Source organism: Nicotiana attenuata, unplaced genomic scaffold, assembly GCF_001879085.1.
Source record: "Nicotiana attenuata strain UT unplaced genomic scaffold, NIATTr2, whole genome shotgun sequence".
NCBI lineage: Eukaryota > Viridiplantae > Streptophyta > Magnoliopsida > Solanales > Solanaceae > Nicotiana > Nicotiana attenuata.
The window spans coordinates 200,899-225,084 of record NW_017671961.1 but is presented as its reverse complement, the minus strand read 5'-3'; the positions used below and the strand labels follow the sequence as shown (position 1 = coordinate 225,084).

At 37.9% G+C, this 24,186-nt stretch overlaps 1 protein-coding gene and 1 pseudogene across 1 annotated transcript; both read left to right on the top strand.

Annotated features, from left to right (window-relative positions):
* The first annotated feature begins 8,288 nt into the window (after nt 1–8,288).
* LOC109211068 lies at nt 8,289–18,514 on the top strand. Its single transcript, XM_019374568.1, has 8 exons — nt 8,289–8,542; nt 9,146–9,279; nt 9,943–10,016; nt 10,748–13,796; nt 13,920–16,464; nt 16,805–17,259; nt 17,787–17,903; nt 18,038–18,514. Exons 2-8 carry the CDS (start codon nt 9,277–9,279, stop codon nt 18,194–18,196), a joined length of 6,402 nt encoding a protein of 2,133 aa, XP_019230113.1. The 5' UTR covers nt 8,289–8,542; nt 9,146–9,276; the 3' UTR covers nt 18,197–18,514.
* A 535-nt stretch (nt 18,515–19,049) lies between these two features.
* LOC109211066 lies at nt 19,050–20,484 on the top strand (annotated as a pseudogene).
* The last annotated feature ends 3,702 nt before the right edge of the window (nt 20,485–24,186 follow it).

Below are 24,186 nucleotides of genomic sequence, written 5' to 3'. Positions count from 1 at the left end.
GCCGAAAACTTGATGCCAAATTTGGGGGTTCAATTTCATAAGCTCGAGGTGGAGGCAAAAGTGATTCGCGTCGTGCCGCGACGTTAAATCAAGCGCTTGTTGGAGGCAACCCAGTCTTTATTGTCTTTTCTTTTATTTTATTTTTTATTTTTATTTTTTTTAATTGTATTATTTTTGTAGTGTCTAATTTTTTTATTTTCTAGGAGCATGGAAAGCAAAGGTATTGGAAGGATGCATCAGCAAACCAAATGGTTGGAACTAAGTGTGAGGTACCCACACGAAGGACCAAGCTTGGGAGAAGTCTAAGTACCCCATGAACTGCTAGTGCTTCGGCCTTTGGCCTACGAGGGAGTTTCTTTTACCCTCTTGTATGTATGGGTGTGCATTGGGGACAATGCACAATTTTAAGTGTGGGGTGAGGAGATTGTCTGGGTGATTTTTCATGCTACTTTAGCTGTGTTTTTTTTTATAAAAAAGATTGGACTTTTCCTGATGACGGATCTTCTAGACAGTTTTCTTGAGGGAAGTAAGTCTAAAGAAAATACCAAAAAGATTTTTTGTTTTGTTAGGTAGTGTAGCAATTACCCCTTGGTTTTTCTTTAAACCACGGTTCTTTTCGAAGGGTTTTATTTGAACCGGGTGTAGTTAGTTTTTTTTTGGGAATAGGAGCCATTGTGTTTTGTTTTGAAATGAAGCAATATCTCTTGACTTTGTTATGCCTTGAGAATAGTGAGTACTTTGGCTGTGACGCTTAGGCTCAATTTTTGACTCTTGTATAAGTACCTTAAATTGTATGATCTTAAATTTGCTTAACTGCTTTGACTAGAGTGTCTTGATGAATCCAATCCTGAGTGAGTTATGTGCCATGTGTGTGTGAGGTTTTGTGATATTCTGTGCATTGCATTTGATGCCTAGAACTTGCCCCGTGTGTTTGCAAAGCGAAATAGTAGTTTTATTCAGTCTAGGAAGTGATATAGGCATTTCTTTGTTGAGCCAGATATGTATATTTTACCCGCCTAATTATTATGTATCGTAGTTAACCCCTTTGAGCCTGTAATCCTGTTTCTTTGGCAACCACATTACAAGCCTTACCCATTTGTTCGAATTAACCATCTATTTGAACCATTGTAACCTCTCAGAGCACTTGAATTATTTATGAACTTTGTAAAAGTTAAAGTGTGGGGTGGTTGGTTTGGCTTTTGAGTGGAACTAATGAAATAAGGAGAAAGGTGCACTGTTTTGAAAAAGGAAGAGCCACTTGAATTGAAAACAAAATAGTTGGATTGTTGTGGAAAAAAAAAATTTCTTGATAAGTGGTGGCTCTTGACGTAAGTGTGCTTAAAGAAGTATGGGGTAATATAAATTGATGTGAAGGTGGAGTTTTGGTTTGACATAAGTATAGGGTTTAAATGTTAAAATGTATGTATTAAAGTGCTTAGGGAGGTGTAGTCACTCTTATATCTAAATGTATCCTACCTGTCCCATAGCCTGCATTACAACAAAATAAAGTCCTAATTGATCCAAGATTGAATGAACTCGATTAGTGGAGTAGTACACTACGGGCAAGCTTATGGTGCATCTTTTGTGGCATATGAATGTTATTTCTGAGAGTGAGTGAATTCTTTCTATCTTGAGTTCCTAAGTGTTATTAAATTTTATTGTGTGGAACTATTCTCTTGTGTTGTGTGAGGGCACTTGATTCATGAAGGAAAGGTAATGTCAGTGACCTCTATGTTAGAGTAAGTAGGTGAGTTGTGAATAATGCGTGGTACTTGTGAGTCAAATCTTGAGGTGAAGATGTTACGCTTTTGTGCTTAGTCAATTTAAATACTCTTGGTGTGATGAGTTAGGAAAATTGTTTAAAAAGGTCGTGTCTATAAAAAAAAAGTGTAGTTTGATTACTCGAGGACGAGCAATGGTGTAAGTGTGGGGTGTTAATGATAGGCTATAATTGCATATTTTAGTCGCTTATTATACTCGAATTTACTGCACTTTAATTGAGTTTGCGCTTTAATCGCTAGTGTTTTGCACTAACGGTGTGTTTTATGCCTTGTAGGTGTGTTTCCGAGCTATATAGATGTTATGGAATGAATTTAAGTGATTTGAAGCTTTGAATTCTGAGTAAAATCTCAAGGAATTAAGCCGGGATCGTATTCGGGGATCAACGGATAATAAAACAACAAAACGAAGACTCGAGTAGGCATATTGCGCACTGTCTAGTAAAATGCACATGATTTTTTGCTCAGAACTCCATTTTAGCTCCACAATATATGGTTGGAAAGCTAACTCAAAGGGCTACAACTTTCATGTTTTACGTTTTCCCAAATTCGGAACGGAACAGGGTGAAAACGCGCGAAGAACGCGCGAAGTCGCGCAAAGTTCGCGCGCTAAAAAGATTGAGGCAGAAAGGTGCGCGAAGACCGCGCGAAGTCGCGCGTCTGACCCGGGAAAAGTGTCATTTTTCACATTGGAGAAGGTATAATTGTTTGGGCCTAACCCTACTTGTTATATATACACGGGAGGACGCCACTTTGGGAGGATCGAACATATTTTGGAGGAGAATTCACGTGGAGGAACACACACCACGCTTAGAGGGGACATATTTTGGACATAGATTCGACCTAAGGAGGCAAGAACACATTGGGAGCAAGGCGGAGAATTCTTCTACGAGTTTTTCCTTCCTCTTCCTATTTTTCATTATTGGTTATGACTTTTAGTATTGTAGTTTTACATGCTATTATGAATAGCTAATTTGTTATCCAGGGTTTTGATGGAACCTTTTGTAGGATAAATTCTTGTTATTTTTATATAATTATTTTCTCTATTTGTTCAACTACGTGTTTGTTGTAGTTAATTGACAGGATCCTCAATTAGCTGTGCCTATTTAGTGTGCATAACTCGGGAGAGAGTGCATGTTTAGGTAATTGTTAAACAACACCACTCCCAAAGTATATGAGGGATCAATAACCGAGGGTTTAAAGGCAGGATTAGGGATAACGAAGCCTTGGGTGCGATCTGAAGTGAGCTGTATTAAAAGCCAGCTAGCGTAGCTCGGGAGAGTGCGTCTAGTAAATTATCGTAATTACTCGGGAGAGATTTACGGTAATAAGAGTGCTCATGATCGGTAGAGAATACTTAGGCGAAATTATAGAAGACATAGCGGGAAGGATTCCGACAATTGGGGAAATCATAACTCTAGACCTCCTTAATCTTTTCTCTAACCCTCAGTATCGTTAGTTGTTAATTTACTATTTTAATTTGTTAGTTAATTAGTTAAACACAAGAATCTTAATATCTATAAGTTAGGAATTGTTCAAGCTTGTCTTCTTGGTGATAGTGACAGATGTAGCTAAACCTTAGTTCTCTGTGGGATTCGACTCCGGACTTGTAAACCGGATTATATTTGCAGCGACCACATTGTCCTTTTTATAAGGCATAGTTGGGCGTGATCATGCCATCATTCTCTTGCAATAACTTTAGGTTTCTTTTTTAACGAAATATAATATATTATTAAAATAAATAAACGATCTACAAGTTATAGACATATATAAATAAAGGAGACTATAATGTAATGCTAGTAAACATACATGAACAATCATATGGACTTGGGGATAGCAAATGTCTCTACTAATGTTACGCACATTTCAAGTATTTTGATATTTACCAAGTATTTGAATTAAAATTGTGTCATGACAAACAAAGGTACACTACTAGAAATCCGCCTAAAAGCGACCGCAAAAAGCGACCAGAGTTGGTCGCTTTTAGACCAAAAAGCGACCAAAAAGCGACCAAAAAGCGACCAAACGGACCTGGTAGCTATATTGATGGTCTCTTTTATTTAGGGACCAAAGTTGGTCGCTAATTAATTAGCGACCAACTTTGGCCTCTAAGCTAAATGGACCAAATATTCCGGATATTGACTATAGAGACCAACTTTGGTCGCTTTATTAATTTAATAATATAAATTTGGCGACCAAAGTTGGTCTCTAAATATAAAATACTTTTATTTATTTATTTATTATTAATCATTAAGAAGCGACCAACTTTGGTCTCTAATCCAAATATTATATTTTAAAATCTGGAAACTAGAGACCAGGGTTAGTCGCTTTTTTATTCAATAATTTATTTATTTTATTAAACTAGCGACCAACTTTGGTCCCTAAATACATGAATTTAATTTATTTTTTATACTTTAGCGACCAACTTTGGTCGCTATATCACCAGAAATTTTATTTTTTTAATGAAATAGCGACCAAGTTTGGTCGCTTTTTCTAGAAATCTGGGTAAGTAGCAACCAACATTGGTCGCTATTCTCCAGAAATTTATTTTTTTTGAACGTGAAAAGCGACCAAATAGAGACCAATGTTGGTCGCTTTTCTGTGTATTATTTTGGCAGAAACTGCCTGTTTTGGCAGCTACACCACCTGCCAGTCATACCAAAACCCTAACAAGCAACAATAACAACAATTCAAACAACAATTCCAATAAGAATACCAAACAACAACCCAACAACAACAACAACAACACAAAAACAACATTAAAAGCTACATTAAAACCAAGAAAGTGTAAATTTCAATAGAACTACCAAACTAAGTTAACTCTTATTACAACCCAATGGAAAACAAATTGTATTTTGTCTAGTTCAAATTGTCTAAAATTCATTGATTGTTTGGTACATCATTATCATCACCCTCTGATGAAGTTTCATCATCATCACGGTATTGAGAAGGGTCTATTTGTCGATGATGGGAAGAATGATCACGGGGAGGACGGGAGGAACGGCCACTTGGAGGACGGGACGAACGAGCACGGGGACGGGCAGCCTCTGGCGATGATGGCCGAGACCGGGGAATCGAATAAGATCCAGCTAGGAGATTTTTGATCTGCTCTTGCATGCCCTGGCACTGAGCTACCACGCCAATGTACTGAGCATCTCTAAGCTTTTCTCTTTCCTTGTACGCTTCTAGCTCGGATGTGAGCTTTGTCACAGTCTCCCGCATAGCGGAGAGGCTCTCCCCATCAAGTTGCTCGGCTTGCGAGGAAGTCCCTATTCCTTGCATTCCACACCTATAGCGATGGAATGTCTTAGTAGGAAGGCCGTATACCTTCCCCCATTTTGGACCGCCTGNAATAAAACAGGAAACGCCCACCTGGTGGAACCCACAACAAAATTTTCCACGGCTTGTATTTTATGGATGGGCCATAGAAATAATCACAAAAGCAAAGAACGGAAAATAGAGGGCATTTGCATCTATATTCGTTTTTGTGCCACATTTTAACTTGTGCCCACTTTGTAAAAAAATTACAAGCGTACCCGCTTTTTCACATAACTTCAGCCCACGATGCTGAAGTTTTTCTTTTGTACTGGACTGAAGTTTTTGTCTTTGTAATCGGAAAACTTCAGCTCTACAGCTGAAGTTTGCCAGTTATAAAATAAAAACTTAAGCAGTTTTCCAGCTTAAGTTTTCCAGTTATAAAATAAAAACTTAAGCTCTAGAGCTTAAGTTTTCCAGTTATAAAATAAAAACTTAAGTAGCTTTTCAGCTTAAGTTTTCCAGTTATAAAATAAAAACTTAAGCAGTTCCAGCTTAAGTTTTCCAGTTATAAAATAAAAACTTAAGCTCTAGAGCTTAAGTTTTCCAGTTATAAAATAAAAACTTAAGCTCTAGAGCTGAAGTTTTTCTTTTGTACTGGAAAACTTCAGCTCTAGAGCTTAAGTTGTTGTCTTTGTAACCGGAAAACTTCAGCTCTACAGCTGAAGTTTGCCAGTTATAAAATAAAAACTTAAGCTCTAGAGCTTAAATTTTCCAGTTATAAAATAAAAACTTAAGCAGTTTTCCAGCTTAAGTTTTCCAGTTATAAAATAAAAACTTAAGCTCTAGAGCTGAAGTTTTTGTCTTTGTAACCGGAAAACTTTAGCTCTACAGCTGAAGTTTGCCAGTTATAAAATAAAAACTTCAGCTCTAGAGCTGAAGTTTCTATGTTGTAACTAGGAAAGTTTTTGTCTTTGTTTCTTGTATTGTTTCTTGTACATTCATCAAAGGAATTACATGGAAATATCTAGCAATTTTTGGCGGATAGTCTTGAAATATCATGTTTAAGTAGCTACATATTATTTCCCGTTAAAATTTGTTAGAATGGTCAATGAAAATCTGACGATTACATATCGTGCAAAGCTAAATCCAGAAAATCTATCTTCTGCAGTTACCGCAAAGCATGAAACTAGCAAGTTCCAATCTCATATTCTATTTGTAAAGGCTTATCTCAAACACTAACTACTGTGAAGAGCAAGAACTGTGGTATTGAAGAAGAAGAAGAAGAAGAAGAGGAGAAGGGGAGGAGAAAGGGAAGCTGAAGTTTTTTAAAAAGTGGGTACGGGTGCAAACAAAAAGACAAAGCGGCTACATGTTAAAAGGGGGGCGCCATGTGCAATTTTCACAAAATAGATGGTATACGCAATATTAAAATATAATCATGGTTTAAAAAACTAAGAGTCTGTCACAGTTATTTAGTATTACACATTTCAAGAGAAATGTTTTGGATTATTTCACTAGTGAACTTTTACTAAAATAAATTTCATAGAATAACATTGTTTACATATCATATTAAAAAAAAAAATATCTTACTTGAACTAATAGCACGAATTGTTTAAATGGATTATATTATTAATTCTATGTAACTTACACAATAATTTTCTAAGTTATAATCTGAAGCAATTTTACAGTAAAAACCAAAATAGATCCAATTCTAAGACCAAAAATACCAAATGAACCTGCTACATTGAACTCTGTTTTTCTTTTATTTCATGTTGAGAAATTTAAAATTAATTTAATTACTGAAAAACATTTATCCCAATAGAACTTATGTACAAGTTTTATTCCCAAATTGCATGTGGAGTATTTATTGATTAAGTTGCTATTCTAATTATTAATCATGTGGGATGCTGTTACCACCTTAGTTACATGCATGAGATCAGAACATGCAATTCAATAAAATATTATCCAACATAGAAGCATCCTTATTAGGTGTATCTTTCTGTCTTCTTTTTTTATAGCAATTAAAAACTTGGAAAATATGTAGTGGATTATTTTTTGCCCCCCCCCCCCCCCCCAGGAATTAGAAATGAGAAATAGAGAGGCTTGAGCCAGCTTGTAATTCAGCTGCCTTAGCTAGCTGAAGGCTAGAAGCTGTGCTTTAGTAGTTACCTTTCTTGCTTTCTTTTTTCTTTTACTTAAATGATAGGACATGAACAAATATATTGTTCCCGTCTCGTTAAAAAAGACTGCTCGGGGTTCCGCACCTACATGAAATTAGTCGAATCATATTATATTTCATGTACGTAATATCAACTTGCATTTCTATAAAAATTTTATTTTTATAGTTTGAACCTATCGCTTCCTTATCACACACGGCAATAATTTTTATTTTTACAGCAATACTTCTTTTTATACAGTTCCTATCTTTTTGCTTCACAAGTCTTATACTCTTTCTATTTAAATTTATGTGAACCTATTTGGCTGGATACGAAATTAAAAAAAATAAAAGACTTTTGAACTTGTAATATAAAATGAGGCATGTATATTTTGTGTGGCTATAAATTATTGCATAAACATAAATTATTTTAAATGTGGAATGGGTCATTCTTTTTAGTACGAACAAAAAAAGAAATATGTTCCCATAAATTGAAACAAAGGAAGTACTGAAGTTAGAATCATATCCCTATATCTTAGTGTTGCATTTATCGACTTGTGATCTTTGCTTTAGACGAAGTGTGTTCGTAGCAACTGTGTTTTTCCTTTTTTGTTGAATACAAGTTGGAGTGTGATTTTTTTTTTTTTTTTTTTTTTTTTTTTTTTTGTAGAATGCAAGTTGGATGTGCTATAGAAATAAAAGTGAATTGTAAACTATTTGTGTTCATAATCAAGTTGGGATTTACTACAATACGGAGCTGATCATTAGTCATAAAAGAATCACTCCTGTAACAACTTTCTTTTATATACATATCTAAAACATAAGACTTCTATTTTATATTCTTAAGTTGTAATATTTGAGCCTCATCCATTTAAGTTTCTATATCACACCCCAACCTGCATTTTACCGAATTTAAATTTAAAAACATATTCAATTTCACTTGAAAGAGAAGGTAAAAAAGCCTAACCAAAATGGATGGCAAAAATGGAACGTAACGTAAGCCTAAAATGAAGAAAGTAAAAAATGGAAGTCGAAGATAAGAAAATCCAAGAAAGGCAGCTTGCTAGCTCCAAAGGTTGAGCTTTTTCCATCACTCACACTCCCATTCTCAGCTGTCTGTCGGTGATCCTTTTTACTTCTTCTTCTTTCTTGCTACTTGCTAGCTCACGCTCTCTCTCTCCCTCACACATACACACACACAACAATATACATACATAATATAATGCTGTATCTCTCTTTCTCTCTCTAACTCCTTCATACATATTCTTCTTTCGTCTCTTCGCTTCTCTACTACGAAACCTCACTCTTTCCCCCAAATGCAATAACAAAAGACAAAAGCCTAAGATCCAAGGTCTTATCTTTTTCTCTATCTCTCTATTCTGTCTTTCTGCATTCTTTCTTATCAAGATGTTTCTGGTTTTCTATATGCTATAGTCTTAGATCTTTTGGCTATATTTGTAAAAACTGTACAAACCTCGGTGAAATGTGCATGTGGGTTTTGGTTTTAATGGAAAAACCCATCTGGGGTTTTGTTTTTTGAGGTAAAGGTGTGAGCTTTAATAGTGTGTGATCTGGATCTTGAGATTTCTTGGATCAATTTTGTAGGATTTGGTTTGAGATTGTTGTAATCTAAACTGGGCATTGATGTTTAGTTCAATTTATTGCTGAATCTGATCTCAGATTTATGTGATTTCCATATGTGAATTTTGGTTATTTTTTGCTTTGAACTAGTCAAGTAATTCACTGCTCAAAATTAAGGAAAAAAATAAAAACTAGTCAAGTAATTCTAGTGGTACTATCATTGCTAAAAACTAGGCCATTACAGTTTGATCTGTATCGTTTGTTAATGTATGACAAAAACACTTCATTTCTTAATTGAGCTAATTTTGTTTTGGGTTTTTGGGGTTTCTCCAGAAGTTTTGTAATAAATGTTTACTTTACTGGTGGTCTGCAGGAGGCTGTTAGCTTTCTTCTGTGTCTTGGAGGTAGATCTGCTACGAAGATCTTGAGATCACAGCAAAGCTGGCGGCCGCACTTGCTTGGAGGTTCACTGCTGCCAATGGCAGCAGTCTAGCCAGTAATGATATGGTAAAGTTCCCTTTTTTAGAAGAAAAAGCAACTGATTTAATAAATTTTCTGGGGATTTCTTTGATATGTGAGCTGTTGAATTAGTTTTACTCAAAGATCTGGAAATCCGCGTTGGTGCATTTCACTCTACCTGGGTGGTCTTTACTAGTAGTTTTATGTGCAATCATAGTGTTGGTATACTTTGTTTTCCATTGAAATTGTTATGCGGTTTATTTTTCAGTCGACATGTTCTAAGTAAGTACGTATTCTCCGTAGCTAAATCCGGATGGTTGTCGCTGTTCTACTTCCTTTTTCATCTGAACTCGCCTTGTGGAATGGGAGGGGGATAGTTCTTTTTGCATTTCTTTTTGTTGAAGAATCTGTCCGTATCATGTACAAACATGTAACATTTTAAATTGAAAGGGGTTGCATCACTGACTCGATGCTGCGTCTCGAATCTATATTTCTGTGATTCCATCACTGAGAGGAAAAAAGTTAATAGGTTTATACATCTTCACTTACGTTGTTGAGTCGTAAAGTTAAACTGGCTGTTTCCTTGAAGATATTAGTCATGCTGTTTATGGTTGACATTTTCCTTCTCGAATGACATCACCGGATTCGCTGTGATTTCGCGGACTGGTGAAACATTCCTCACCAATATCTATCAATTCTTTTTTGTTTCAGGAAAGAAATGGGGATGCTAAACCTCATGATATGGAGCCTCCAACTCCACATTCAATCATGAAAACATCTTCAAGGTTAGTCTAATCATTAACGGTTTCAGTTTAGGGGCTCATAACGATCTGTTCTATGGCTTGTGTTTTACTCGATGGGAAGCAATTAGCTGTATAGTCAGTAGATGCGGTTTTTTTTTTTTTTTTTTGTGCTATAAGCATGACTGCATGAGGAAAATGAAAACACACTTTTCCTTGCAAAACTCCATCTGTTGCTCTCTTCTCATGGAATCTATATCTGCAAATGCTGCTATTTCCTATACTTCATGAGGAGTCAGTTAAACTCGTCTACCAGATTCTTCTTTTTGTTTGTAAGAATCTATTAGTTTTATCCCCAATGCAGTATCCATATTTCCATAAGTCCTACATGCATCAGTTGCACAAAACTTAAATCATGCGTATGCTTCCATTGTTTCACCTTTCCTCCACAGATAGCTTAGATTCTCTAAGCTGCAAAATTGATTCATTCTGCTTTGAAATTGCTGGTCTTTGCTGTTACATTTTAAAACTGAAAATATTTAAACTGCAGTTGACTATATCCTGTACTTTGTTCTCTGCTGTAAGATATTAATCTGATGAAAGTTGTTACCAGTAAGAAAAGCAGCAATTGAACAAAAATTGTAGTACTATCATTTAGAATCATGCAGCTTTTGTAACCTCATGTGGCCCAAATGACCATTTTACACGATGATATTCATGGCTGATTTAGACTACAAACATAACCTGAAAGAACGTTTTGCCATTAAATTGTGCAGAGATCGTAGTAGCATGGAGGATCCAGATGGGACGTTAGCAAGTGTTGCTCAATGCATTGAGCAGTTACGGCAGAATTCGTCATCCATGCAAGAGAAAGAACATTCGCTTAAGCAATTGTTGGAGCTTATTGATACACGAGAAAATGCATTTAGTGCTGTTGGCTCACATTCTCAAGCTGTTCCAGTACTTGTTTCTTTACTTCGTTCTGGTTCACTTGGGGTAAAGATGCAGGCTGCTACAGTTTTGGGTTCTCTGTGTAAAGAGAATGAACTGCGAGTGAAAGTACTATTAGGTGGTTGCATACCGCCGCTCCTTGGTCTTCTCAAGTCAAGTTCAGCAGAAAGTCAAATTGCAGCAGCAAAAACCATATATGCTGTGTCTCAAGGTGGTGCAAAGGATCATGTTGGCTCAAAAATATTTTCAACTGAAGGAGTTGTGCCAGTATTATGGGAGCAATTAAAAAAGGGACTAAAAGCTGGAAACATAGTTGACGACTTGCTAACAGGAGCTTTAAAAAACCTTTCAACCAGCACTGAGGGATTCTGGTCTGCAACAGTACAAGCTGGAGGAGTGGATATACTTGTTAAACTACTGAATAATGGACAGCCAAGTACTCAGGCAAATGTCTGCTTTCTCCTTGCTTGTATGATGATGGAGGATTCTTCTATTTGCGCGAGAGTCTTAGCTGCAGAGGCCACCAAACAACTTCTTACACTACTTGGATCTGGCAATGAAGCCCCAGTTAGAGCAGAAGCTGCAGGTGCTCTTAAATCTCTTTCTGCCCAAAGCAAAGAATCCAGGAAGGAAATAGCAAATTCCAATGGTATTCCTGCTCTGATAAATGCTACTATAGCTCCTTCAAAGGAATTCATGCAGGGTGAATACGCCCAAGCTTTGCAGGAGAATGCGATGTGTGCCCTTGCAAATATTTCTGGTGGCTTGTCATATGTCATTTCAAGTCTTGGTCAAAGCCTTGAATCTTGCACCTCACCTGCACAAGTAGCTGATACATTGGGAGCTTTAGCTTCGGCTCTCATGATATATGATAGCAAAGCAGAAAATTCAAGAGCATCAGATCCTTTAGAGGTGGAGGAAACATTGGTTAAGCAATTTAAGGCCCGCTTACCCTTTCTAGTGCAGGAGCGTACTATTGAAGCACTTGCCAGTTTGTACGGGAATGCTGTACTATCTAGCAAACTTGCGAATTCTGATGCAAAACGCTTATTGGTTGGTTTGATCACAATGGCCACGAATGAAGTTCAGGATGAGTTGATAAGGTCTCTTCTCTTCCTATGCAAAAATGAAGGTAGCTTATGGCATGCACTACAAGGTCGTGAGGGAATTCAGCTGTTAATCTCACTTCTTGGGCTCTCATCAGAGCAGCAACAGGAGTGTGCTGTTGCTCTTCTTTGTCTTTTATCCAATGAGAATGATGAAAGTAAGTGGGCCATTACAGCAGCTGGTGGCATACCTCCACTTGTTCAAATTCTGGAAACTGGGTCTGCCAAAGCTAAGGAAGATGCGGCAACTATCCTTGGAAACCTCTGTAATCACAGTGAAGATATCCGTGCGTGTGTTGAAAGTGCTGATGCTGTTCCTGCTTTATTGTGGCTTCTGAAGAATGGTAGCTCCAACGGGAAGGAAATTGCTGCAAAGACACTGAACCATTTGATTCACAAATCAGATACTGCAACTATTAGTCAACTCACTGCACTATTGACTAGTGATCTTCCAGAGTCTAAGATTTATGTCTTAGATGCATTAAAAAGTTTGCTCTCTGTGGCCCCTCTGAGTGATATGTTGCGTGAAGGTAGTGCAGCAAATGATGCAGTTGAGACGATGATAAAGATATTAAGCTCCACCAAGGAAGAGACTCAGGCCAAGTCTGCTTCAGCTCTTGCTGGAATTTTCCATCTCAGGAAGGACTTGCGAGAAAGTAGCCTTGCTGTCAAAACTTTGTGGTCACTCGTGAAGCTTCTGAATGCTGAACCTGAAACCATCTTAGTGGATTCGTCGCGCTGCCTTGCTGCAATATTTCTCTCTATTAGAGAAAGCCGTGACATTGCAGCAATTGCTAGAGATGCATTGCCTTCATTAATGATGCTTGCAAAGTCCTCAGTCTTACAAGTTGCAGAGCAAGCAGTATGTGCTTTGTCCAATCTTCTTTTGGATCGCGAGGTGTCTGAGAAAGCAATTCCTGAAGAGATTATCTTGCCTGCTACTAGAGTTCTTCGTGAAGGCACAACTGGTGGAAGGACCCATGCTGCCGCAGCAATTGCTCGTCTTCTTCAATTTAGTCAGGTTAATCCTGCCTTAACTGATTGCGTTAACCGTTGTGGAACAGTTCTTGCATTACTTTCTTTCCTAGAATCAACCGGCAGTGACTCTCTTGCTGTATCAGAAGCTTTAGATGCACTTTGTTTCCTTTTAAGGCTGGAAGGTGCTAGTGGTATCAAACCTGCATGGGCAGTTCTAGCTGAATACCCTAATAGCATAATTCCAGTAGTTTCATGCATTGCTGATGCCTCACCAGTTTTGCAAGACAAAGCTATTGAGATATTGTCAAGACTCTGCCAAGCTCAGCCCACTGTTCTTGGCGATGCTATTGCTTGTGCCTATGGATGCATTTCTTCAGTTGCAAGACGGGTAATCTGTTCCTCCAATGCTTTGGTTAAAATAGGAGGAAGTGCACTTCTTGTTTGCGCTGCAAAAGTGAATCATCAGAGAGTGGTGGAAGATTTAAATGAATCAAAGTCTTGTGTTCCACTCATTCAATCTTTTGTTGGGATGCTAAATGCTTCAGAGTCTCTACATTTGGAGGACCAGGGGGGTAAGATTGCAATTAGCATCTCCAGGGATGCTGAAGAAGAATCAAGAAAGGATGAGACGGAGAAAAGTACTTCAGTTGTTTCCGGGGTCAATATAGCTATATGGCTACTTTCAGCTCTTGCCAGTCGCGATGACCAAAGTAAAGTTGAGATTATGGAGGCTGGTGCGATTGAAGTTCTTACAGAGAGAATTACTCAATCTTTTACTCAGTTTACACAGGTAAGTACTATTTGAAGTGCTTTCTTTCTGTGATAAAACCACATCTAACCCAAGACTCTCGAATTTGTTATGGTATTTATCTTGTTCCAAAGCACTATATGACCTTTGTTAATACTTTTGCAGATTGATTTCAAGGAGGACAGCAGCATATGGATTTGTGGATTGCTTCTGGCTCTATTATTTCAAGATAGAGACATCATACGAGCACATGGAACGATGAAAGCCATACCTGTGCTAGCTAATTTGCTGAAGTCAGAAGAGTCAGCAAACAGGTATTTCGCCGCACAAGCCGTAGCCAGCCTTGTCTGTAATGGTAGCAGGGGAACTCTGTTGTCTGTTGCAAATTCAGGTGCACCATCAGGACTCATAACATTGCTTGGTTGTGCTGATGAGGATATAAAGGACCTTGTTGCACTATCGGAGGAATTTGCCTTGGTCCGTAACCCAGATCAAGTTGCACTTGAGAGGTTGTTCAGGGTCGATGATATAAGGGTTGGTGCAACTTCTAGGAAAGCTATACCAGCCCTTGTTGACTTGCTAAAACCTATCCCAGATCGTCCTGGTGCGCCTTTTCTAGCTCTTGGACTTCTGATTCAGCTTGCCAAGGATTGTCCTTCAAATAAGATTGTTATGGTGGAATCTGGGGTTCTGGAAGCATTGACTAAATACCTTTCACTTGGCCCACAAGATGCAACTGAGGAAGCTGCCACTGATTTATTGGGTATCCTATTTACTACTGCTGAAATATGCAGGCACGAATCTGCTTTTGGTGCTGTTGGTCAGCTAATTGCAGTTTTACGTCTTGGTGGAAGAGGGGCAAGGTATAGTGCTGCCAAAGCCTTGGAAAACCTATTCTCAGCAGATCACATCAGGAATGCAGAATCAGCTAGACAGTCTGTTCAGCCTTTGGTTGAGATTCTAAATACTGGTCTAGAGAGGGAGCAGCATGCAGCCATTGCTGCATTAGTTAGGCTTCTCAGTGAGAATCCTTCAAAAGCACTTGCAGTGGCAGATGTTGAGATGAACGCAGTAGATGTTCTTTGCCGGATTCTTTCATCAGGCTGCTCAATGGAGCTGAAGGGTGATGCAGCCGAGTTGTGTTCTGTTCTGTTTGGAAATACAAGAATAAGGTCTACAATGGCTGCAGCTAGGTGTGTGGAGCCTTTGGTTTCTCTTCTTGTTACTGAATTTAGTCCTGCACATCATTCTGTTGTCCGTGCATTAGATAAACTAGTGGACGATGAACAGCTGGCTGAACTAGTTGCAGCACATGGTGCAGTCATTCCCCTTGTTGGCCTTCTTTATGGCAGAAACTATTTAATTCATGAGGCTATTTCTAGAGCTCTTGTTAAGTTGGGGAAAGACAGGCCTTCCTGTAAGATGGAAATGGTCAAGGCTGGGGTTATCGAGAGTGTACTTGACATTCTGCATGAAGCACCAGACTTCCTCTGTGCTGCATTTGCTGAATTACTCAGAATACTGACAAATAATGCTACAATTGCTAAGGGACCATCTGCTGCAAAGGTGGTAGAGCCACTTTTTGTGTTGCTGACGAGACCGGAGTTTGGACCTGATGGGCAACACAGCACGCTGCAGGTCCTTGTGAATATCCTAGAGCATCCGCAGTGTCGCGCTGATTATACCTTGACATCTCACCAAGCTATAGAACCTCTTATTCCCTTACTTGATTCTCCTGCTTCTGCCGTGCAACAACTGGCTGCTGAGCTTCTGTCTCACCTGCTTTTGGAAGAGCACCTGCAGAAGGACCCAGTTATCCACCAAGTGATTGGTCCCTTGGTACGGGTCCTTGGTTCTGGTATACCGATTTTGCAGCAGAGAGCTGTGAAGGCCCTAGTCTGTCTTGCACTGACTTGGCCAAATGAAATTGCAAAAGAAGGTGGCGTTGGTGAACTGTCTAGAGTGATATTGAATGCTGACCCTTCACTCCCTCATGCCTTGTGGGAGTCAGCTGCTGCAGTATTATCCAGCATTCTGCAATTTAGCTCTGAGTTTTATCTGGAAGTACCAGTTGCAGTGTTGGTAAGATTGCTTCGCTCTGGCTCTGAAGGCACAGTTCTTGGTGCATTGAATGCTCTCCTTGTGTTGGAGACTGATGACTCCACCAGCGCTGGAGCTATGGCTGAAAGTGGGGCGATCGAGGCTCTCTTGGAACTTCTCAGATGCCACCTTTGCGAGGAAACTGCTGCAAGACTCCTTGAGGTTTTGCTGAACAACGTGAAGATCAGAGAAACAAAAGCCACCAAGTCAGCAATTGTGCCCTTGTCACAGTATCTTTTGGATCCCCAGACTCAAGGTCAACAAGCAAGGTTACTGGCAACTCTTGCTCTTGGTGACCTATTCCAGAATGAGGCTCTTGCTCGAAGCAGTGATGCTGTTTCCGCTTGCCGGGCATTGGTGAATCTGCTTGAAGATCAGCCTACTGAAGAAATGAAAGTCGTCGCCATTTGTGCCTTACAGAACCTTGTCATGTATAGCAGATCAAATAAGAGAGCAGTGGCAGAAGCTGGTGGTGTCCAGGTTGTGTTGGATCTGATTGGTTCAAGTGATCCAGAGACATCAGTACAGGCGTCAATGTTCATTAAGCTTCTCTTTTCCAATAATACCATTCAAGAGTATGCTTCAAGTGAAACTGTCAGGGCTATCACTGGTAAATTTCCTTTCCCTATACTCCATAGTGACAAACTTATCTGTTTTACGCTACAGAAGAAAAATGATATTTTTGGTTATCTACATATTCTTTTTCATTCATTTATTGAGAATTAGTATCTCAAATAGAAATTTTCCTAATATGATGGTGGATTCTCCTTAGTGTTCTTGATCCAGGTTGGTTAATGAAATGGTTTACTATTTGGATCCTGCTAGTATGAAGAAACGAAGGGATGGCGTGTTATTGCGTTCAAATTTTTTATAAACTTAAGTATTTTGTGCAAATTGAGTCATTTCTTGTTAGTGTTAATAGAAATTTAATTGATTTCTTGGCTTTGTAGCTGCAATTGAGAAAGATTTATGGGCAACGGGAACTGTAAATGAGGAGTACCTCAAGGCTCTGAATGCACTGTTTGGAAACTTTCCCCGTCTAAGGGCTACTGAACCTGCAACGCTGAGTATTCCACATCTAGTGACATCCCTGAAGACTGGTTCAGAGGCAACTCAAGAAGCTGCTTTGGATGCACTGTTTCTTCTCCGACAAGCTTGGTCAGCATGTCCTGCTGAAGTGTCTCGAGCACAATCAATCGCTGCTGCAGATGCCATTCCGTTGTTGCAGTATCTGATACAATCAGGCCCCCCTCGGTTCCAAGAGAAGGCAGAATTTCTATTGCAATGTTTGCCTGGGACTCTAGTGGTAATAATAAAGCGTGGCAACAATATGAGACAATCAGTTGGAAATCCAAGCGTTTTTTGCAAGCTTACCCTTGGAAATACTCCACCTCGCCAAACGAAGGTACAGTCAATTTTCGAAATTCTTAGTGTTTCAAGTACACTTCCATTTCTCATTGCTACGTGGGCTTTTGAACCCTTTTCCCGTGCACTGTTGGCCAAACTCTAATTTTATAAATAACTTTTACTTTCGTTTTGTTTTTTTTTTTTTTCCATTTTGGGGGGTGGGGGGTGGGGGTGGGGGAGGTGAAAGACCCTAACTTGCAAAATTAAGAAGCACAAAATGGCTCTACAAACAAAGTAGAGATCTGGTTGACTAAAGGAACCTTGAGATTGGTTTCGAGTCATCAAGAGAGCAGGGTGGGAAAGGGCCATTCTTGGCTCCTACAAATAACCGGGGGGGGGGGGGGGGTAGTTGGTGGCGTTGTGTTTACCTTACCAAATTCAATTAATGTGTTGGAAAATTGGGGGATGTTTGATTCAACTATGACTTGTAACAGGAATTGCACTTTGCCAACAACAATAATTAAGTTAAACTTCTTTCTGAACCCCGCATATGGTTCATAATTCCTTGTTTTTCTCCTCTGTCAGGTTGTTTCAACTGGACCTAATCCAGAGTTTGATGAGAGCTTTTCATGGTCCTTTGAAAGTCCTCCTAAAGGCCAGAAGCTCCATATTTCATGCAAGAATAAGAGCAAAATGGGAAAGGTAAGTGCATTTTATAATATTGATAGAGGACGCCAACTATTATTTTAGGAGTAATGGGACATTTTTATTATAATATGCTTCTCCATTTCTATCACTTCTGATCTTCTACTAAACTCATTCCTATTTATTGACAGAGTTCATTCGGGAAGGTCACAATCCAGATTGACCGTGTAGTTATGCTGGGTGCAGTTGCTGGGGAGTACACTTTGTTGCCCGAGAGCAAAAGCGGACCCTCAAGGAATTTGGAAATAGAATTTCAATGGTCTAATAATCTTACTCAAAATGCAAATTAAGGTAGAGGAACAAATGTTTGGAACTTCTTTCTGTTTTCTGTTTCTTTCTTTCTTCCTGTTTAATATAAGGTGAATGTATATAGTGTCTGGTATAGGTTTTACAACTCTTGATCATATTTTAGTTTTGGAAAACGGCTATTTGTCAATGTATTCTTTTGTAACTTGAGTCATTTTAGTATCTTTAAGGAAGGGACATGGATTCATGGTTTCCTTCCTTTGTATTTTTTGTATTCATATTTGTTTGATGAAAGAAAACAAATGTTTCTGGTTTGGACTGCCTAGAGAAGTTTATTATAATTCACGACGTTCATTTTTACTTATTGTGATTTGGGAATTCTGTCTATTGCTTTCATTTTTCTGAATATTAATCACCCTTTTCTTCCCTAAAAAGATATACTTCCTCTAAATTGCTGTTTACCTTTCCTTATCCGAAGTTTATTTGACCAATATTAACATCTGAACACTGTCCTTTTGAGTTTTGACTTCATTTTTCGATTAATGCAAATTGTCAATACTGTCTTTATCTTTTTGTTTAAGTTTGATTAACTATGTTAAATTATATGTCATCACTAACTCTTAAAACATGAAGAAATAAGCTCTAATTTGCTGATTTCCTTCAACACAAATAATAAAGAATTTAGAAGCGCAAAGTAAATTAAAAGGAAATTTTTGAATTTTCACTTCTTATTTTCGTTAAAAATGCAAAAATTATGACATATGTAAATTCCCATGTGCCATTCTTAACTCCATTGGGAAACGGGGTTCTCCATAATTTCTTTCTTCCGTTTTAACTTCCTACTTCAACCAGGAAAGTGAAAACCTTTTTTGAGAAATTCAAATAAGTATTCTGAAATTCTTTATAAATATATAAACCATGCCCTTCAAGTTTTCATACATTGATATAACCTTTTCAATAATCTCAAGAAAAGAGCCAATTCAAAGATTTTTCACTATCATCATGTCAAAGCTCTTAACCCTCAAAGCGAGCGACGGCGAGGAGGCAGTGGCTGTGAAGTCACAAGCTATCAAGTGTTAGATATATATCTTAATGATAGAAAAATAACTTACTTGTATTTGCAGGAGAACAATTCCAAAGAAGGAAGCCAGAAGAAAAAATGGAAGGGTATCGATAACGAACAAGTCAAGATTCTACAAAATCTAGAAACAAGAATCAAGGAGTCAATCATGCTGCGATTGCGAGCTTAATGGGAAACAAATATTTGATTCCAACTATTTACACAAGGCTTATCAATCAATATGTATGGAAGATTTACGGAGAATAATCAATCACATATATCAAGGAAGTAACGGCAAAGTTCTATCTTATTCTTGGAAGAAATCAATCTTGATTGATTCTGAAGATCAATTCTCTTGGATTGTCCACCATGGCGTTCAAATCACATATATACAACAAGAGATAAAAAGGAAGGATATACTTTATCAATCTTTTTGTTATACTCCAAACAAGCATTGTAGTCTATTATAGATTTAGTGCGTAACTAGGGAGAGAAGAAAGAGAGAAAAATCACCGGTGAGACATTGTATCGAGAAGCAAGAAAAGAACTATATATTATCGTGACGAAGCTGTTGGTATATAATAACACCAACATACCTATATCAAGAAATTTCAAATACTTGATAAAGGGGATTGGACGTATGATTCACTTTGAATCCGAACCAATATAAAGCATCCAGTGTCATTTACTCTCTGCTATTTATCATTCTGTATTTTGTTCATATCTTTCGCATCAAGAATCTAGCCGAAAGAAAATTAGTTAACTACCTTGCAAAAGAAAAGAAAAATTACAATTCACCCCCCTCTTGCACTTTCATCAAGAACATGGTGTAACACGACTGTGCTTCTAACACCATTCCTCTGCCTAATGTCAATAGAAAAACAATGACCAAGTGATTGAATACTGGAAAAAACACTTGGAATTGGAGGAGAACGACGAGTTGAAGACTTTTGACAAGAATTTCTTGAAGGTGCATCAATCGGAGTTGCGTGATCTTGTCTTAGCTGCTAATTATCTTGATGATAAGGAGCTGTTGGATGCGTTATGTCAAGAAATTGTTGATAGAATCAAAGGGAAAACGCCAGAAGAAATATGTCAAGAATTCAATATCACGTATGATTTCACCTCTGAGGAAGAGGAGCAAATCTATAAAGAGAATGCTTGGGCTTTTGAATGATTTTTTAACAATGTTCACCTAGTTTGAAAAATTCTACGTAATTGAAATATTACGTAGAGGTATATGGAAATAAGAATAAATTCACACAGACATGGCCTAGTGAAAAAAGGAAATACTAGCTAAGGCAAACTAGGACAAAAGTTAGTTACTCTAACATGGCTTTATTTGTTCCATTGACATTATGATGTCCTTTGCTTTCAAACATGGCAGCGACAAATCGAACAAATAAATCAGCCCACATGACACAAAAACTCCCAAATTGGCAACTCAGTACACTTGACCTTAGGCAAAGCTGCTGGTACCAGAAACATTGTATGGTCCGAAATATAAGTCCTATGGTATTTCATCATTCACACAAATTATTAGCATTTTGGCCTTAGGGAATTTTTCAGCACATACCAAAGCTCTAACCATAATAAAAGTAAACGTTCTATATAGGAGATATCAATTAATTGAATAGACGAGATATTAGGAACATAATTACGAGAATTTACACATGTTAGTACAGTATACCGGGATGTCCTGATAGAACGATACGTGCAAGCTGTAGTTTTACTAATTTTTTTTTTATTTTAGTTCAATATTTCTTGGAGTCATTTAATTTTGTTGGATATTTATACGTCAATAGAAAATATAAAAAAACTTTTAATGCTAGAAATACAATATTGAATTATGACAAACTTATATGTAGTGAAATAAATAGTAAGGACTCATGTATGGACCACAAGTTGCTCGAGATTGAGGAGTAATTACTATACCATACAAAAACCATGAGCACTCTATATATAGATATTTTCTTAGTTTTTTTTTTTTTTTGGGGGTGGGTTGGGGGGGTGGGGGTGTGAGAGGAGGTGAGGTCCCCAAAATGGAGCAATTTTCTCTCAAATTTTAAGTACTCACATGGGAAATTTTCATAATTATTGAAAAAAAAGGTTGGTGTCACATCTTCCAGCTAAAAAACCAACTGAACTGATTTAGGACACTTGAACAACAAAGGCCATAAAATCTTCAAAACTTTTGTCCCTTAAGAAATACAAAGAGTCCTTCCATTATTATACTTTGCTGATTCATCCTTTTTTGCTTTCACTTTTCTCTATCATGCATTCTACTTGTCATTTAAGCAAAGTTTGATGTGTTCCTGCCCATTATTAGTCCAGAAAAAACTGGAAGTGAAAGAGCCATTTAGAGAGCATATTTTAAGTTCCTTGGCTTAGTAGTTTCAGTAAAATTAAGCAGACAAATTGCAATTCTTAGACAAGTTACTATGAGTAGATGTATTGCATTATTAAGAAGCTTTATCCTTTCTTCCTCTTGCTTTATTTTGTTTCGATAGGTTTTTCATTCTTGCCTTCCCATACATTTGGAAGAATGCCTCCATCAAGAGAACAAAAATAAATAACTTAAAAGTTGCCACTTTTTTTTTTTTTTTTTTTAATAATTATATATGGTGTCCAGATCAATTTGCTTACACCTCGACTAATCGCACCGAATACTTACTTCCTTCTACCTATAATGAATGAGCAAGATGAAACAAAAGAAAGATGATTTTATTGAGTGATCGTGCACTGAATATATACACAAGCCTATAATAGAGTTACTGAGATAGTACTACTTCTATAGTGGAACAAACCAGAAATCAAGGAACTAAACAACAAACTTCTACAATATTGCAAACAAGATAAATTTATAATATAAGCTACAGTAAATTACAATTAATAACAGTAAATACTATTATGTGCTAATACACCCCCCCCCCCCCCCCAAAGCTAGATGGTGTGCAACAACTCCTAGCTTGGAAAGATGACGATGGAAGGACTCTTTTTGGAAGTGGCTTGGTCAGAGCATCAGCCAACTGGTCGGAACTAGGAATGTGCTTGAAAACAAAACGCTTATCATGAACTTGTTGGTGAATATAGTGGAAATCAACATCTATATGAATCGAACTTAGACAACCAAAGGTTCTAAGTGAATCATAATTGGGTGTGACAGCAAATAATTTTTCAAATGGTGATTTATTGTTTAGAAGTTGTGTGGGGAGTCGATTAATTAGATAGACAGCGTGTTGATAAGCGAAAGACCAAAAACTTGAAGGTAAGGATGACTCATGCAAAAGTGTTTTGGCAGTTTCAACAATGTGCCGATGACGACGCTCAACGATGGCCACTCTTTGTGGTGTATAAAAAGGTGATACAAGGTGTTCGATTCCATTTGAATGGAAATATGTATCAAGGCCGTTGTATTCACCTCCTCCACCAGTATAAAGAGAGACAATTTTCCTTTTGAAAAAGTTTTCCATCAAGGGATGTGTTGGCCCAAGATCAGTTGAAGTGTTGAAGAATGACAAATGAACTTAGTGAAGGACCAGGTCCATCTTAGGAGACACAGTTGTTATGGCCCATGCACATGAGATGCACGTGAAGAAGATAAGTCCTTGGGGATCAAGCAGCAATATCTTCTGAATATCTTCTGACCTGATCGAAAAGATTGCATATGGGATAAGGAGAAGATGCCTCCTTATAAGAAGAGAACACATCCGGATAAGGGTTGGAGTTTGGATTGGTCTAGGACTCAAATTCAATGGAGGATCAGAAATTGAGTTACAATCCAACTCTAATTACTAATCTAATAAATAACTGAGTTGTTCTCTTTTACAGGTTGCACAAAAACGCAGAAGTTAAACGTGAATTGGGAGCAAAATAGCAAGGCTTTTTGCAAGCAGTTCGTGTGTGATTCAAGTGTGCAAACCAGAAGCTACATGAACCAGATTAAAGAACCAGCTCCATAAAGAGTTTTATGTGTCTTTCTTTATTTCTAGTTCAATTGTAGTAGATGTTTCATATTGTGCCTTTCAGCTTTATCTAGAATCAATTGTAATAGGTACTTTGAGTATTCAAGTTAGAGTTAACTTGAAAGTGTCGCAACAGTTGAGGCTGTGTGCCACACTGGGATTAGAGTTAATCCTTAGGTTTACAAGAGTTTTGTAAATGCTGTTTTTGGCTCATTGAGTTTAGTGGATGTTTGGGAAAATCCTACTGAGTAGTAGGTCGTGGTTTTTTCACCTTTTGAGCCAGGTGTTTTCCACGTAAAAATCCTTGTGTTCTTTTATTTTCTGTATTTTAATTCCGCAAACAGTAGTAGTTAGAACACCTAGAAGAACCAGGTTCTTCTAGATCGAAAATTGGGTACCACACAAATCACCCCCCCTCTTGTGTGGTATTGATGTTTGGAACATCAATTGGTATCAGAGCAGGTTATCCTTGAAGAGGCTAACACCTTAGGAAAAGATCAACATGAGTGCACCACCTGGGAACTGGGAAGGGCAATCCACTGCCAGGCCTCCACTATTCAATGGACAATATTACTCATGGTGGAAGAATAGGATGAAGGATCACATCATAGGAGAAGACTATGAACTCTGGGACATAGTCACCGATGGTCCTTTGGCAACTACCATGAAAAATGAGGAAGGAGTGGAAGTGCCAAAGACAAGGGCTCATTGTACTGCTGAAGATTTGACAAAATGGGAGAAAAATGCTAAGGCCAAGAAATGGCTTGTGTGTGGACTGGGTCCAGATGAATACAGCAGGATCCAAAGCTGTACTACTGCAAAAGAGATATGGGACACTTTGCAAGTGGCTCATGAAGGAACACCTCAAGTGAAGAGATCCAGAGGAACATTGCTATATTCTCAATATGAGAATTTCACTATGAAAGATGGAGAAACCATTCAAGAGATGTACACAAGGTTCACTACACTGACAAATGAACTTAAGTCTCTTGGAAGAGTTATTCTTGAA